Source organism: Musa acuminata, chromosome BXJ1-4 (assembly GCF_036884655.1).
Source record: "Musa acuminata AAA Group cultivar baxijiao chromosome BXJ1-4, Cavendish_Baxijiao_AAA, whole genome shotgun sequence".
Lineage (NCBI taxonomy): Eukaryota > Viridiplantae > Streptophyta > Magnoliopsida > Zingiberales > Musaceae > Musa > Musa acuminata.
The window spans coordinates 31527671-31542597 of NC_088330.1; the positions used below are offsets into that span (position 1 = coordinate 31527671).

At 36.2% G+C, this 14927-nt stretch overlaps 3 protein-coding genes across 3 annotated transcripts; all 3 read left to right on the forward strand.

Annotated features, from left to right (window-relative positions):
- Positions 1 to 549: 549 nt before the first annotated feature.
- Positions 550 to 2984, forward strand: LOC135652839 (uncharacterized). The gene is made up of 5 exons (XM_065174131.1): positions 550 to 669; positions 786 to 891; positions 979 to 1219; positions 2071 to 2193; positions 2299 to 2984. Exons 1-5 carry the CDS (start codon positions 596 to 598, stop codon positions 2418 to 2420), a joined length of 666 nt encoding a protein of 221 aa, XP_065030203.1. The 5' UTR covers positions 550 to 595; the 3' UTR covers positions 2421 to 2984.
- Positions 2985 to 2993: 9 nt separating this feature from the next.
- Positions 2994 to 3840, forward strand: LOC135652844 (pectinesterase inhibitor 9-like). Its single transcript, XM_065174144.1, has one exon. It carries the CDS (start codon positions 3059 to 3061, stop codon positions 3647 to 3649), a length of 591 nt encoding a protein of 196 aa, XP_065030216.1. The 5' UTR covers positions 2994 to 3058; the 3' UTR covers positions 3650 to 3840.
- A 4677-nt stretch (positions 3841 to 8517) lies between these two features.
- On the forward strand, positions 8518 to 10900 carry LOC135672514 (uncharacterized protein C594.04c-like). The gene is made up of 3 exons (XM_065180997.1): positions 8518 to 8875; positions 8958 to 9221; positions 10142 to 10900. Exons 1-3 carry the CDS (start codon positions 8645 to 8647, stop codon positions 10619 to 10621), a joined length of 975 nt encoding a protein of 324 aa, XP_065037069.1. The 5' UTR covers positions 8518 to 8644; the 3' UTR covers positions 10622 to 10900.
- Positions 10901 to 14927: the final 4027 nt, after the last annotated feature.

Here is a 14927-nt window from a genome sequence, read left to right on the forward strand (position 1 = left end):
GCATGGAGAATTCGACAATCCGATAACCCGTTAATGGATGACTAAGCTGTCATGATTTGTGGTGATGGTTGATGTGATGAAACCCACAGCAGATCGAGAGTGAATTAGATCCGTTCAAAATGAGAGGATATCTTAGGTGAACCCCTCAGATAAATGGGTTCGGGTCGGGCCGAAACGAACACTTTAACGGAGCCCCAACCGGTCCAAGCTGCTGCGAGCGAATGTCGACTCGAAACGTCACATCGACCAAACCATTCGGTCAGGTCAAAGATATCAGGATCAAATTTAGGTCTATATATATATATATATATATATATAGACAATACGAGTCATATCGATCTAATTTGAAATTTAATCTGTCAACTGAAGACGACTCGACCCAATTCAACTGCTAGTACTATGCTTAGGTGGCTTAGACGCATGGGATGGAGAGTCGTACGCAAATGCCAATTTCGCAGTGGCTCAAAATTCGAGCGGGGAGAATTGAAAGCAGAAACCCTCAATTTCCCGCCAAGGTATCCCAAATTCCCACCATTACAAGCAGGCAGAGATCACGAGGGAAGAAGAAGAAGAAGAAGAAGAAAGGGCAACAAAAATGAAACCGAGACCGTCGGGAGTGAGGGAATTCGGCCAGACCTCTCTTCCACCATCTTTCTTCTCCAAATCTAGGTGCTGTTCTTTTCCCTTCTCAGATCTCTCCTATTTTGATTGTTTCTTCGCTGTGGTGTTCCTCTCTGATCTGGAAGATTTCTTGTGATTTGTCCCCTGCAAACGCACTTTTCCAGAGTTCCTGACGAGCATCATCCGAAAAGGTCATCCAACAAGCAGCCGGTGCCACTTTCCGAGTTCTTGAATCGAAAGCTCATCAAAACCACTGACAGATCAGTTAAGGTGTCTCATCTTCGTTACAACATATGATATTTACATGCTATTCGCATGATCGAAGAGCAGCTGTTTGAAATATTCTTCTGCTGGCAGGTGAAGCAAACCTCTTTTTCATCGATTGGTTCTGCTACCAAGGATTCATCAAGTAAAAACGATGAAGCGAGCGGTAGATTCATTCTCCATGATGTGATTTTCCGGCAGTTTATGGTCTCAGCCAAAGGAAAAGAACAATCGGGAATCACCGGAGGAGGCGAAAGTGGGGGACCTCAACTACAATCATATACCGGGGGAGGCGACAATTCAAGGAAAAGAAAGAATCCCTTTGATTCTTCAGGTTCGTAAGAATGAAACATCCATCAGCTCTCTCCAATCATATATATACCTCAAACCTTTCTTGATCCAATGAGAGATTTTTCTTGATGGCGCGTGACTTATATGATCTTTATCAATGCTTGCTAGGAAAATGTAGGCTATGCTCCGCTGTTAGCATGCAAATTTCTCTCTTACTAAGTAGACTACACTAGAATAACAAAAATCAAAGCCCTTTGTCTCAATTTAGTTGCACATCCATGCTCAAAATTCAATCAGTCAAGGTGTGTAAAAGTTACCTTCAGTTGATCTTACTCTGAAGGGTGGCAGCCCGCCAAAGTATTATGGCAAGATTAAAGATTGTTTCTTTGATTCGAACCATGATCACTCATGTCATAAACGTTATTTACAGTTGATGTTACTCTCTGCATTAAATTGTTCTTATTCGGTGCCCTAAGAGTATTTTTGCTCTTTTTTTGTCTCACTCTTCATTAGAAAACTGGCTTTAGGATCTTATATTGAGCAGCTAATTCACCTTTCACTTTGTATGGTAAACAAGAAAAAGAATTGTGCTCAAGCAATCGAGGGTCTGAATGGAGTCCATGTGAAATTGTTTGATGAGCATAGCATAGCACAGAGGATTGCAGAATTTATCACCAGCATCTATCATCATTTTGATCTTCTAGTGTCACAATAGACATGAGTTGCTCCAGTCATCGTGCCATCTTCAAGATGGTAACCATTCCACTCGTTGATAATGATAATCTGCTCTACACCATGTTGTGGTTCGTTTTGGCGTGGCTTTTCCTTACAATTGTTCATTGATTCAGAATCTGTTCTGTAAAGCTGCATCGGTAACATATATTAGCTTTCCAGGTGATGGTGAGAGGGTGACAGCTCGAAAATCTATGATTGTTCTTGGTGATGATCCAAAGCCCTGGCGAAGTAGAAGAGGGAAGACAACAGTGGAAACCACAGATAAGCCCTTCTACGATCACTGTAAGCCGTCTTAGTTTTGCTTTGCTCAAATCCTTCGCCTTGAAATCGTTCCACAATATGCTTCCGTCATAAAACTTTGAACATAAAAGCTTTGGTATGTTTCAGATGCAAATGGAAGTGGGCAGTGGGATTGCAGCAAGGAAGGAGTGGACAGTGAAGAAGTTGGCTGCAATGATTTCTGGGAAGGAATGGGTTCCACCACGTTGGGAGGTTTGGAATGGCACTGACTCAACTCTAATCTTCATATAGAGACGCTATTACGCGACGCTGGATATGATATCTGTTCGCTTCAGCTCATCTACACCACCTATGCCTTGACGACATTGATCGAGTGTAGCCGCTACTTTATTCGAAAGTGTATCTTTCACAGCATCAACAAACCAGCAGTTGCCCTGTGCTATTTGCATGTTTTCACATAGAGCCAGCCAGTAAGAGCACGAATCTATTATCTCGATACTTGTTGCCCAGGCTTGTTGGATTTGTTGTGGTTAAACCTGATTAACCATGTGTTCATTATCGACATTGTATAGCCTGATGTTACATGGGTACCTGCAGCTTGCTGCACCCACGTGATGCGTAGATGGAACCATGGCCCTTTTGACCGGTGGACATGGGGATGGAGCACCTTAGCGTAAAGCAATATATTTGTGCTCCATGCCCATGATGTGTTATGGTTATCCACAGAAATCTCTCGCAACCCTCAAGGATCATTAAAGAAAGAGCAACCACGGCAATAAAGAATAGACAGTGTCACGTGTGGCACTGTAATTAGTCGGCATCGTGGTCTATATAGAGAGATCTCGAAGACCTCTGTTTTTTGTGTGAATTAGTGTTGAAGAGAGAAAAAGGAAAGAGTAGCGCCGCAATGGATCGCTCCACTCTCGCCTTTGTTCTCCTCGCCGCCGCCATCTGCGTCCCCGCCAGCTGCCTCACCTCCGCCACCAGCTCCCCTGCCGAGTTCGTGCGCGATTCCTGCAGGGGCACGCGGTACCCCGCCCTGTGCGAGCAGAGCCTGGTGGCCTACGCGCCGGCTGTCCACCGGAGCAAGCGGGAGCTGGCCCGAGCCGCCCTGGCCGTCAGCGCCGACCGGGCCCGGTCCGCCTCCGCCTTCGTGAGCCGGATGTCTTCCGGGGGCCAGAAGAAGGTCCGGTCCCGGGAGGCCGGCGCGGTGCGGGACTGCATCGAGACTATGCACGACAGCGTCGACCAGCTCCGGCAGTCAGTGGAGGAGATGGGCCGGATGGGGCGGGCGCGTAGCCCTCGGTTCGCTTGGCACCTCAGCAACGTCCAGACCTGGGTCAGCGCTGCGCTCACAGACGAGACGACCTGCCTCGACGGCATCTCCCAGTACGCCGGCCCCGCCGTGCGGGCGGCCATCAGGAAGAAGGTGGTCGAGGTGGCTCGGGTCACCAGCAACGCCCTGGCTCTCGTGAATCAACTCGGCCCCAGGAACTGAAGCGGGGTTCGTCTTCTGGTTCGAGGTCCTCCGTCGTCGTCGCCCTTACGTTTTGAACTGTGTTGTGCTGTCCATGGACTCTTATGAATGGATGTCTCTTTTAAGTACGTATACGAGGAGAAGAGTGTAATGTAAATTAAGCTGTCAAGCGTTCTATGGATGTATAATGCCAGTCGAAGTTTTGATGTGAATGCTGTGAGCAAACATAGCTACTGCTCTGTTCATCAACGTCCAATTCATATGCTCTTCTTCTCCAAATGAACTGTTCCTCCGACCAAAACAGGAACGAAAGATTAATCTCAAGCCGGACGTCATACCCGACCTAAAAGAAGACGAACCTGCAAAGCAAAGGTTATGGAGTTGGACCAAATTACATCATGATAAAGGACGGCAGTTCGTCAACTTTCTTTGACTACACTTCACGTCTCTGATCTCTTCACGGGCTGATGGCTTCAGTTAGGCGTCCACACTGCACAAAGTCTCGTGATGGGTGAGGGATCCACTAGCAGACAGAGACACCGGATATTACGCCACTGGTTGCGATGTTTAAGACTCGCACACGCAAATCAAGGCAAATTACCTTATCATTCCAAGCTCGTCATTTCCCACCACCACCTCACTGGCAATTTTTCCCCACTGCATGACCGAGCTCCGTCACCGTTCCCAGTTGCGGTCCTGGAAAGTGTGAAGTCACGTACTATCTTCATGTGCTGATATAAAGAAAGAGCTATGATGGCTGTGTTGCGGTTGGGTCGATTCATTTAAGTCGTTTCCACTCCGATCGATGATAAATTAGGAGAGATGAAGAGAGAGAGTGTATGTGTGTGAATGGCAATGGGATGTCTTTGGAGTGCGGGAGGAAGAGATGGGTCACAGAGACAGCTGCACGTGGACGTGCAGCAGCAGCAGCAGCAAAAAGGCCGTGCTGGAGTAAGCTTTAGCAGGCGAAATTACCTTTCCCTTTTTACCTTTGATGTCTCTAAGTTTGCAACTTCAAGAAAAACATGAGATACCATTTAAGGAACCGATCGATACAATAATGTCTTTAGAGACAATCCAAACGACTTAACTCCTCCTTTTGATTTATCAAATATTAATGTTTATTAATCAATGTGATTTTAATCATGAATCATTTGAATATTTATTATTTATTTTATATTTAAAATAATTATATTTTTAAAAACGTAACAGATAAGTCTATCCCATCAAATCTAAATTAATATTTTTACGTGACATACTAACTCATAATAAATTATTAATATAATAATATATTTAATTTAATTTTTTTAAAAAAATTATTTTAGCCCTTGTGGTTTTGGTCATAGACCACTTAAACCTTTATAATTTTATTTATATATAAAATAATTTTTATATTTTAAAAAATATAATATATAAGTACTTCCTAATAAATTTGAGTTAATAGATGTTATAATTACGTGACTTGTCGACTCATAATAAATCATTAATATGATGACATATGTAATTTAAATTTAAAAATATCTATTTTGTCAAGGAAGAGAAAGTAATGAACGATGACGGATAGATAAAGATAGGAGAGATGGACCATCATGTCCTAGGCGTGACGGATGGGGGCGCAAAAGATGACAAAGTGGGAGGTGGTGGGATGAAGATGCCCATGAAGAGGAAGAGTGATCAAGAGACTATTACATGTCTAACGTCGGACTACTCAATGCACATCTACCTAAGATAGAACCGGAAGCTCCTAAGCTCATCATTAACAAAGAAGAAGCTGCGTGTATACGATGCCCTGATAGACAACAACGGCTTGGTATTATTGTTGTTGGTCACTTCCACGATGATGCTTTATCCCGCTATTGATGGTAGTATTAATTTTTAAAATTTAAATTATATATATTATTATATTGATAGTTTATTGTGAGTTATACTCTAAAGTCTATTAACTCAAACTTGATAAGAGGGGCTTATATGTTATATTTTTAAAAATATAAATGTTATTTTAAATACGAACAAAACCATAAGAGTTCAAGTGGTCCATGAGTAAAATCACATTAGCTAAAATAGATCTTCTTTTTAAACTTAAATTATACATGTTATTATATTAATAATTTATTATAAGTTAACATGTCACGTAAGTAGACTCTAACGTCTATTACCTTAGACTTAACGATAGGGGCCTTATATGCTACGTTTTAAAAAATATAATAATTATTTTAAATATGAGTAAATTATAATGACTTAAATAATATATAACCGAAACTACATGACTAAAATAGATATTAATCGAATATTAAACTATAAGAAGAATATCTACCAAATACCATTTTATATTTTAGCTGTTTCGTTAATAAATGTCATTACACAAAATACATTCCCCAGTAACATTTACAAGCTCGTAACCGTCGAGAAAATATAATAATAATAATAATAATATTTTTCTAAAAAAATGTCCCCCATCTTAGAGATAGACTCTCTATATAATGGTGCAAAGTTTCTCTAAAAAAAATTGAATGTTTGGGTACTTACTATCACTGTACAATATTGTAAATCATACATATATATATGTAGTAATTTGCTATCTTGTGCGTTGATGATAAGTACCCAAACGTTGAGATTTCTATATCTACAGTTGAGACTTTCCATGTTGATTATATGGAGGGTCTTATCTCCAAGATTGATGAGGACCTTTTCCAGAATAAATATATGTTTGTTTTTTCATAGGAACAGAGCATTTCTTCTCCCTTGCAAAGAGATCATATCAAGAGCTGTGATTTTTTTTTTCTTTTATTACACAAGTTATATTTTGGAGTATTCATCAAGAAGAGCTCGAGTCAAATCAGGTCTTCATCTCAAGTAAGCGTTGTGCCTGTGGGATCAAATCAATGTATCATCTCAAGTGTTGTACTTACCTGAGTTTTGTATTTAAAATGTTAGAACAATAAAAATAAAAAATCTTGCTTATTTCCCTAAAGATTGAAACTTGGGCTGTTTCTGTCTGCATGTCTTTTGTCTTTTGAAACTTGACGACCATACAAGACATCTTCACGTGGCAGAGATCTTCACTTGTATCTATGAATCTAAGCTTTTGCTTCTGTTGAAGTTGCACTAAAATCCAAATCCATAGCGTTATTCTTTTGCATTCAGTTCTTTATTTTACGCTGTTATAAGCTGTAATAAGGAAAAACTTTAATGTCTTAATATAAATAAAAAATCAGATTTCATATATTTTTTATGTTTTAATCAATAAGATACTTCACTACACTGTTAAGGACTAAAAAACTAGACTTTAAACTAACTAGAGAGATGAGAAGATCGCTAGAAGATCTTATCATTACATAGGCTTACATAAATTAGGATAATTAGGAGAGTTCCTTTCATTAATATTATCTCCCAAGATTTTACTTATAATCAATAAGATATTATGGATGTCGTGGATCACTACACTAGGAATCTGGACAGTGAAAAGATATATAATTATCTTCTCTTTTTTTTTTATAGGATCATCATTGTCATCGTCATAGATGAAGTAAAGATTACTAAGAAAAATGACCCTATTCAATGAACCCCATTTTTGCATCATACTTTTGCTGCAACATTGCTATCTTCAGTTAAATCTAAGGGATTTCTCACTGTAAAGAAACTAAGCAGAATGAGCTGGTAGAACATTCACTTTAATGATGACTCTGAGGGCTTTTTGTGCTGTTTGATGATGAGAAAGATGGAAGTGGGCAAGCGGCGATCCTCTTAATTACCTCCCAAAGTAGAGGACCACAGTATCACGTCGCTTAAACAGATGAGGGCAGGATTGCAGTCATCATTAGGCACACACAGAAGAGATGCAGTGGGTGAGCAGAAAGTCCCATCCTCTGTTTCTCTGCTTCGATCGATTCGAGTGGACATGAGATGCTGCTCACAGAAATATGGTTTCGACAAGCCTTTTGTTCGAATCATCATGGCATAACAGCTGAAAGCAGCGAAGGTCTATTCATTAAACCTGAAGCTGGTGCATGATGGCTGAGCTGCTGTCTGTCTCGATCTCACCTTAAAGCTCTCTGCTGCTAATCCGACAGGATAACAAGTGAGCTCTGAGATGTGATGAACTCATTACAGGTGGGGATGATTCATCTCTTTTCTCTGCACACTTGAGGTACAGTGAAATCTCTGTTTGAAGCGAATGAGTGGTCGACTGCATCCTCTTCCTTGCAAAGGGATTCTCACGGGTGAGGCTAAGAGGATAAACAGTGATTAGGTCCCTTTGATTAGGTTATCATGGATCAAAAGAACTTGGTTTCCATATTTTAGTACTCAACATAACTAAAGATTGAGCAATATTTCATCCAAAATCTCCGCATACATCAACCAAAGCAACAATGATCAATTTGGGTCATGTGAACATCAATCCAAAATAGATCGGAGAAATATTTTACCTATACCATAGAATATTTTTTTCTAATTAAATCTATTATAAAACTCATTATACTATAGTAATTATTGTTTATTTAAAATTCTTATTTTTTGTTCGAGGACTAATCAAAATATCAAACGGACCATCTCAAAAATTCATCCGATCTCGATCTTACGCAGGTCGATCATCGAGTCAGTACTTAGCTACTTTTGTTTTTACGAAAGCACTTTTTTTTTTTTTTGTGTATGTGAGCTCGAACAAAATTAAGTTGATCCATTATATTTTTTAAATTATTTTTAAATCATTTTAACATTAGAAGGACATATGAGTTCTCGATTTTCACTCTAGAATTATTCTTTTACCCTTAGAATTATTTTTTTTGGGCTCCTCTCGGAAGAGTGAAATCTTTGGTGGGCTGATACATAAGAAAAGTAGACGCAAGAGAGAACAGATTTGGGTTGGATGCCATAGTCGGAATGTTTAGTGGCATCGAATGCCAAGTGTTCACGCGCGGCCTCCAATAATAAGTGCATCGCGTTCCTCCTCTTCTTCCTATAAAATGCCGCTCTGCAACCCCCGGCTCGATCCACCCAAACCCGAAAGAAGTCGCCATGGGAAGCTTCAAGAACGCCGCCATTGCCTTTCTCGCCCCTCTCCCTTCCGTCCTCTTCTACCTCTCCTTCCTCCACCACTACCGCCACCGCTCCTCTCCCTCCCCTCCCCCTTCCGACCACCTCTGGGGCTGGTGCTTCCGCCACCCTCTCCTCCTCGCCAATGTCCTCTTTTTCGCCAACGTCGACGCCCTCTTCTGGCTTATCGGCCTCCTCCTCTCCAACCACTGGGTTACGTTCTTCACAATCGCCGTGTTCTTCGGAGGATTCCTCGCTGTTGCGGCTGCTAATGTTTCTTTGTTTGGGCTTGCAGTTGATTGATCTGTATTGGACGGTGATCCCGGTGATGCTGGTCCACTACTTCGCTAGCCACCCGCTGGCGAAAGCGGACGCTGCTAGGTCGGCGGTGGTGACCGTGTTGACTTGGGTGTGGAGCGCGAGGCTCACCCACAACTATTTCAGGAGGGAGCGGTGGCAGTGGGGGGCGAGAGAGGATTGGCGGTTCAACGAGATGAGGAAGGAGTACGGCAGACCCTGGTGGTGGATATCCTTCTTTGCTGTCTACCTCTCCCAGCAGGTGAGTCAGAAAGCCCGTTATTCCGTTTTTCTCTGTATCCTCTCAACCTGTTTGAGGAAATGCCAATGTGAATCTGTCTAATATAATTTGCTTGAACAATCACTTCTTGAAATGGTTTGATTTGAACGCAAACCACTTATTTAACTCTTTATCTTGCAAGATAATTTCACAAGTGCTCTCGCATGAGTGTTTAGCTTTTGGTGATGAAACCTTCAGTTATACTTGTTAAACAGTATATTGCAAAATGCAATCACAAAATCATCTAGAGGTTTTAGCTATCCTAGAATTTACTTGAAATGTCCATTAGAGACTGACACTAATCTCCTTCCCTGTTAGCTATACATATATATATATATATATATATGTATATATATATGTATATATATGTATATATATGTATATGTGTATGTATGTGTATGTGTATGTATATATATATGTATGTATATATATATATGTATGTATATGTATGTATATGCATATATATGTGTGTATACATATATATACATATGTATATGTATACATATGTGTACGTATATATATATGTATATATGTATTTTGATAATGAAAGCATCCTTTAGTATATTATAACTTTACTAATGGTTAGCACCAAAATAGCTAACATATCTGTGAAAAAAATAAGTTAATTGGAGAAACTACATTAACTCCAGTTTTCTTATAATAATTTTAGCTTTGGGTATATCTTGAGATCATGTCCATATTTTTTACATCATCTATTGAGTCAATTCATGATCTTCTAATGTTTCTAAATTAGCAAAGTAGTAGAGATCTAAACAATGAGGACCAATTGAACTTGGTTCCTCATTTATTGTGAAGTTTCTTTTATGCTAAATATCACATCAAACACTTAAATCCTTCTCTATCAGATGTGATGCAGGTCCTAACAAGCTCTTTATTCACAGGTCTTTTTGATTGGCATATGCCTGCCAATGTATGCTATTCACTCGAGCGATAAACCATGGAATATCTGGGACTCTCTCGCTACAGTTGCATGCTTGAGTGGAATAGTCATTGCATACTTTGCAGATACACAACTCTATGAATTTGTGAGCAAAAATGAAACTTTAAGTAAACATGGTGCACCCTCAGTGCCAAATCTTGACACCGGGATCTGGCGCTACTCGCGCCACCCAAACTACTTTGGGGAACAGCTCTGGTGGTGGTCCTTGTTTGTGTATGCTTGGAATGTTGGACAAGGTTGGATGTTCATTGGCCCACTGGTGAATAGCTTGTGCTTGGCATATGTTACAGTGCTGGTAGAACAGCGGATGCTAAAGAAAGATCATCGGGCTGAGGCCTACAGGGAGTACCAGAGGAGAACATCCGTCTGGATTCCTTGGTTCAAGAGAACAAGTGGAGTTCCGAAGGCAAAGAGTAGCTGATATTTAATCTGCAGAGACTTGTTGATGCTATCATTCCTCGAGTCTTTGCCATTCTGGATATGAGTGTTTTCCTTTGTATCTTTTTCATTTGAATCCTGTTTCTCAAGAAATGTATGCCATAATCCTGTTTCTCAAGAAATGTATGCCATAATCCTGTTTCTCAATAGACTAGTTGTAGGTTTTCTTTTCATTCAAATAAGTTTGTTGTGGAAACAACTCTTTTACATGTTTATTCAGTATCTTTAAAATGTAAAAACAATTGTGTGCTCATATGTACAAGTTTTCCGAGGCCTGTTTGAAGTTCTAATTTTTTAGAGATTTTTCAGTGTTGCTTAAATTAAAGTTGAATGTTCCGTATGTATTGGTTCCTCTCCTTTGTTTGTCTCGTATCTTTTACATACTCAGCAGATGAATTTCTAATGTAACCAAGTTTGGTAGTTAGATGAATATCTAATGTAACCTAGAGCTGATTGCAAGTTTGGTAATTACTTGGGATATCCTATGAACTTGGTATTGAACCCATGATCCAATTCTTTAGATCAAAATGCATGAACTATTATCTTGAAGTTAATTCATTCTACATGTGTTTAAAGTTAGATTAGTGTAACATAGTGTTAGAGAAACTCTCATAATTATTTATTCTAGATCATTTATTCTTATTTATAAATAAATAAGATCTCATATGGATTAAAAATATAATATGTGGAGATGTAGATACGTGATATTATTAAGAGATTATAAATTTTTTTTATCTTCCCTTATTTCTGATCCATCGATCATAGTAATCATATGAAAGATATGAAGAGATGAGAAGACAAGTCTAGTTCTTATTATAGATCGACATTACTGTGGTTTTCGGATGTGCCCTTATAGATTAGATAAAAGTTTTTTTGAATGACATCGAAAGATACATATCATAAAATTGATCTATTGTTATTTGATTTCAATTATAGTATTAAAGTTTTTTCACGTAACAGTAACATATTATGATTTTTTATGCTCATAATTAGTATCATAGTCGAGTTTTTTAAAATCAAATATCTTAGATTTGTTGGTTTTTTATTTACAATACTTAAATGATCAATGTATATTATGGATCTACTTTTCTATTTAGTCCGTTATGTTATTTGTTTGCGGGAGATGCGAGATTCTTACATTAGATCAATAGACTACCATCGATAATTTGTTGTTGATGATAGTATTATTGAGGGCTATGATCTTCAACGATCGCCAGCCCTACGACGGTTATACTGGCTACACAATGCTGCTGCATATGATGATTATAGTAGCACCGCTACTTATGACAATTGCATAGCACTGTTGCTGATGGTAGTTGTAGCAACGCTATTGCGATGACATCTATTAGCTACGGACGATGTCACTAGATGCCAAAGCCCAACGATTGTGTTAATTCGTGTATGTGCATAGTGGCATAGTATCGCACAGCCGACAATCGCGCATCGCAGTGGCCAAGCAACCAACAATCACGCACTGCGTTGATTGTGGCACAATAAAGGAATTATGGTTTTGATTTTCAAAATTATAGTTTTACCCTTATAAATCTTATTAATTCTAGTTTACATCCTTTTAATAGTTCTATTATTCAAAAACTTTATAATTCAACTTATATCCTATTAAAATTATAGTTTTACCCCTAAAAAATTAAGAATTTTTTATTTATGTCCTTCATTATAAAATTGACTAATATGATTTATTTTTAACTAAATATTTTAATTGGATAAGATCATAATTATATTTTTTTTGCTTGATTGGATTTAGTTTCGGTCAATCAAAGTTTTGATCGAATATAGGAAAAATCAAATTATTGATCAATTTTTCTTTTTGACATATTTAATTGAGCTAATGTTTAGCCTTAACCAATTAAATAAGGTTAACTAGTCTAATTTAGATTTTTATGTGGAATAAAAAAATACATTATGGTATTCTTTTATAGTTTTCTAATATATTTTTGCATATGATAATTAAACTCCAATTATTAACTCTAATATATTTTTGAATAATTATTATTCACATGTATATTCTTAAAGATTGTAAAGTTATATTTATTTTTATATAAAGGCGTGATTTATATTTTATCATGATTATAATTATCACATAAGTTTTCATTTATGTAGATTAATGTTCAATAATTATCATAGTTATTTTATTATTATTATTAAATTATTTTTATTATAAATTATATTAAAAGATATTTAGTAAATATTATTTTAACTTATAGCCATAATTTTTATCTGATTGGTAGTTACCTAGGATGATAGCCTTATCGGATATAAATAATAATAAATATTTTCTCATATATAGACATTGGTATTTTATATTACTGTATTAGTCTTATAATTGCCAAAGTGGCCTAGACCAATAATTTATAAAATTATATTAAAAAATTATCCCTAGATAATATTAAGAAAATAATATTCATAATAGTATATATAATTTAGATATTTAGATAATCTCAAAGGAGAATCTTCTTTGAATAATAATATAATTAGGTAGGATGATATTATTTTGGATATTCAAAGATATTAATACTATTCCATAAGGATGATATGATAATTTTAAATGAACATTAGATATATTAATATTTTACTTAAAGGTAAAATATTGATGATATTAATAGTTCATCATATTTTGAAAACTCAAAGTATTAATTTTATTATATATTTTATAGTGGTTCTTCCTTCCATACGCATGCTTCTAGTGTCCCAATTTTCTCTAGTTCAAATTATTTAAAATAGTTAGAATACGTGTAATTCATAATATATGCTATGGAACAAATTAATGAAATGAATGCTTGGGAAATATCTAATCGACTATGCTTAATGTTTATAAGAATGATAATTATAAATAATATAAAGATACTATTATCGACTATAAATAATGCATTGAAATATTTAAGGGTTGTTGATAAATTATTAACTAGAATATTAATGAATGAACTGACTCCAACTTAGTATGATACACTCAAGAGATTCAAAATCACATCTTCAATATGATTGATAATGCTATAAAACTTAAAGCATTATGCATAAATATGGATGAATATTTCCTCATGTAATTTATTCTTAATTATCTTCCTCCTTAGTTTGACTCATTCAAAATTTCCTATAATACAAATATGAATAAGTGAGACTTGAATAAGTTGATTAGTATATGTTTAGGAAAAATTAAAATTAACATAGGAAAGATTTCATAATATTTTGACTAGTACTCAAAAAGCTAGTAACAAGAAAAGAAGGTTGAAGCATTATCTATTAAAAAAATTTGCTGGGTCGAGAGATGCTAAGCAGACTAATGAAAAGAATATTATTATAGTAAAATAATTCTTTTGTGGTAAGAGAGGACATATGAAAAGGGACTACTTTAAACACAAGACCTGATTTAAAGAGATAGATAAAAATGTGCAAAGATTTTAAACTCGACTTTTGTATGTTTAAAATCAAATATTATAGAAGTTCCTTCTAATACTTAGTGTATTGATTTTGGTATTTCAACTCATATTACCAATAATGTATAGAGATTTCTTTCAACCCAAAAACTAAAAAAATATAAACGATTCGTCATTATAGGAAATCATCTCAAAGCAAAAGTGATATTAATGAGGACTTCTTGCCTATGCCTAGAGATGAGTCATATGATGGATCTTACTGACATATGTTATGCTCCTACTATTTCTAGAAATTTAGTTTCTCTATCTAGAATTAATTAGTTAAGTTATTTTACTTTTGATAATGGTAAACTCGGTATATTTTATGACTCAATAAAAATTAATTTTAGAATTTTATGTGATAGTTTATATAGAATTAATTTTAATCTTGAGTTTACAAAGACATTAATAACCTGTAATCAAATGTTAGGTTAAAACGTAGTTTCAATAATAAAAGATTTTTTATATTATGGCATAAATATTTGGAGCGTATCTAAAAATAAAAAATTAAAATATTAATGAAGGATAATATTTTAGAAGATTTAGACTTTACTGTTTTGATGTTTGAATATATTGCATTAAGGAAAAGTAGACTAAGCATGTTAAAAAAAATCACAACCACTTTATATTCTTTATTTTAGTAAAAAAAGATATTTCATCACATTTATATATAACCTATTCAGATATAATTATATGTATCTAATACATGAAAATTCTCAAGCTGTTAACACTCTTGAAATATACATAAGTGAGGTCAAGAGATAATTAGATAAAAAAATTAAAATTATCTGATCTGATAAGGGTGAAAAATTTTATAGCAGATATAATGAATCAAGTCAAAATAGTAATCTTTTTGTTAAA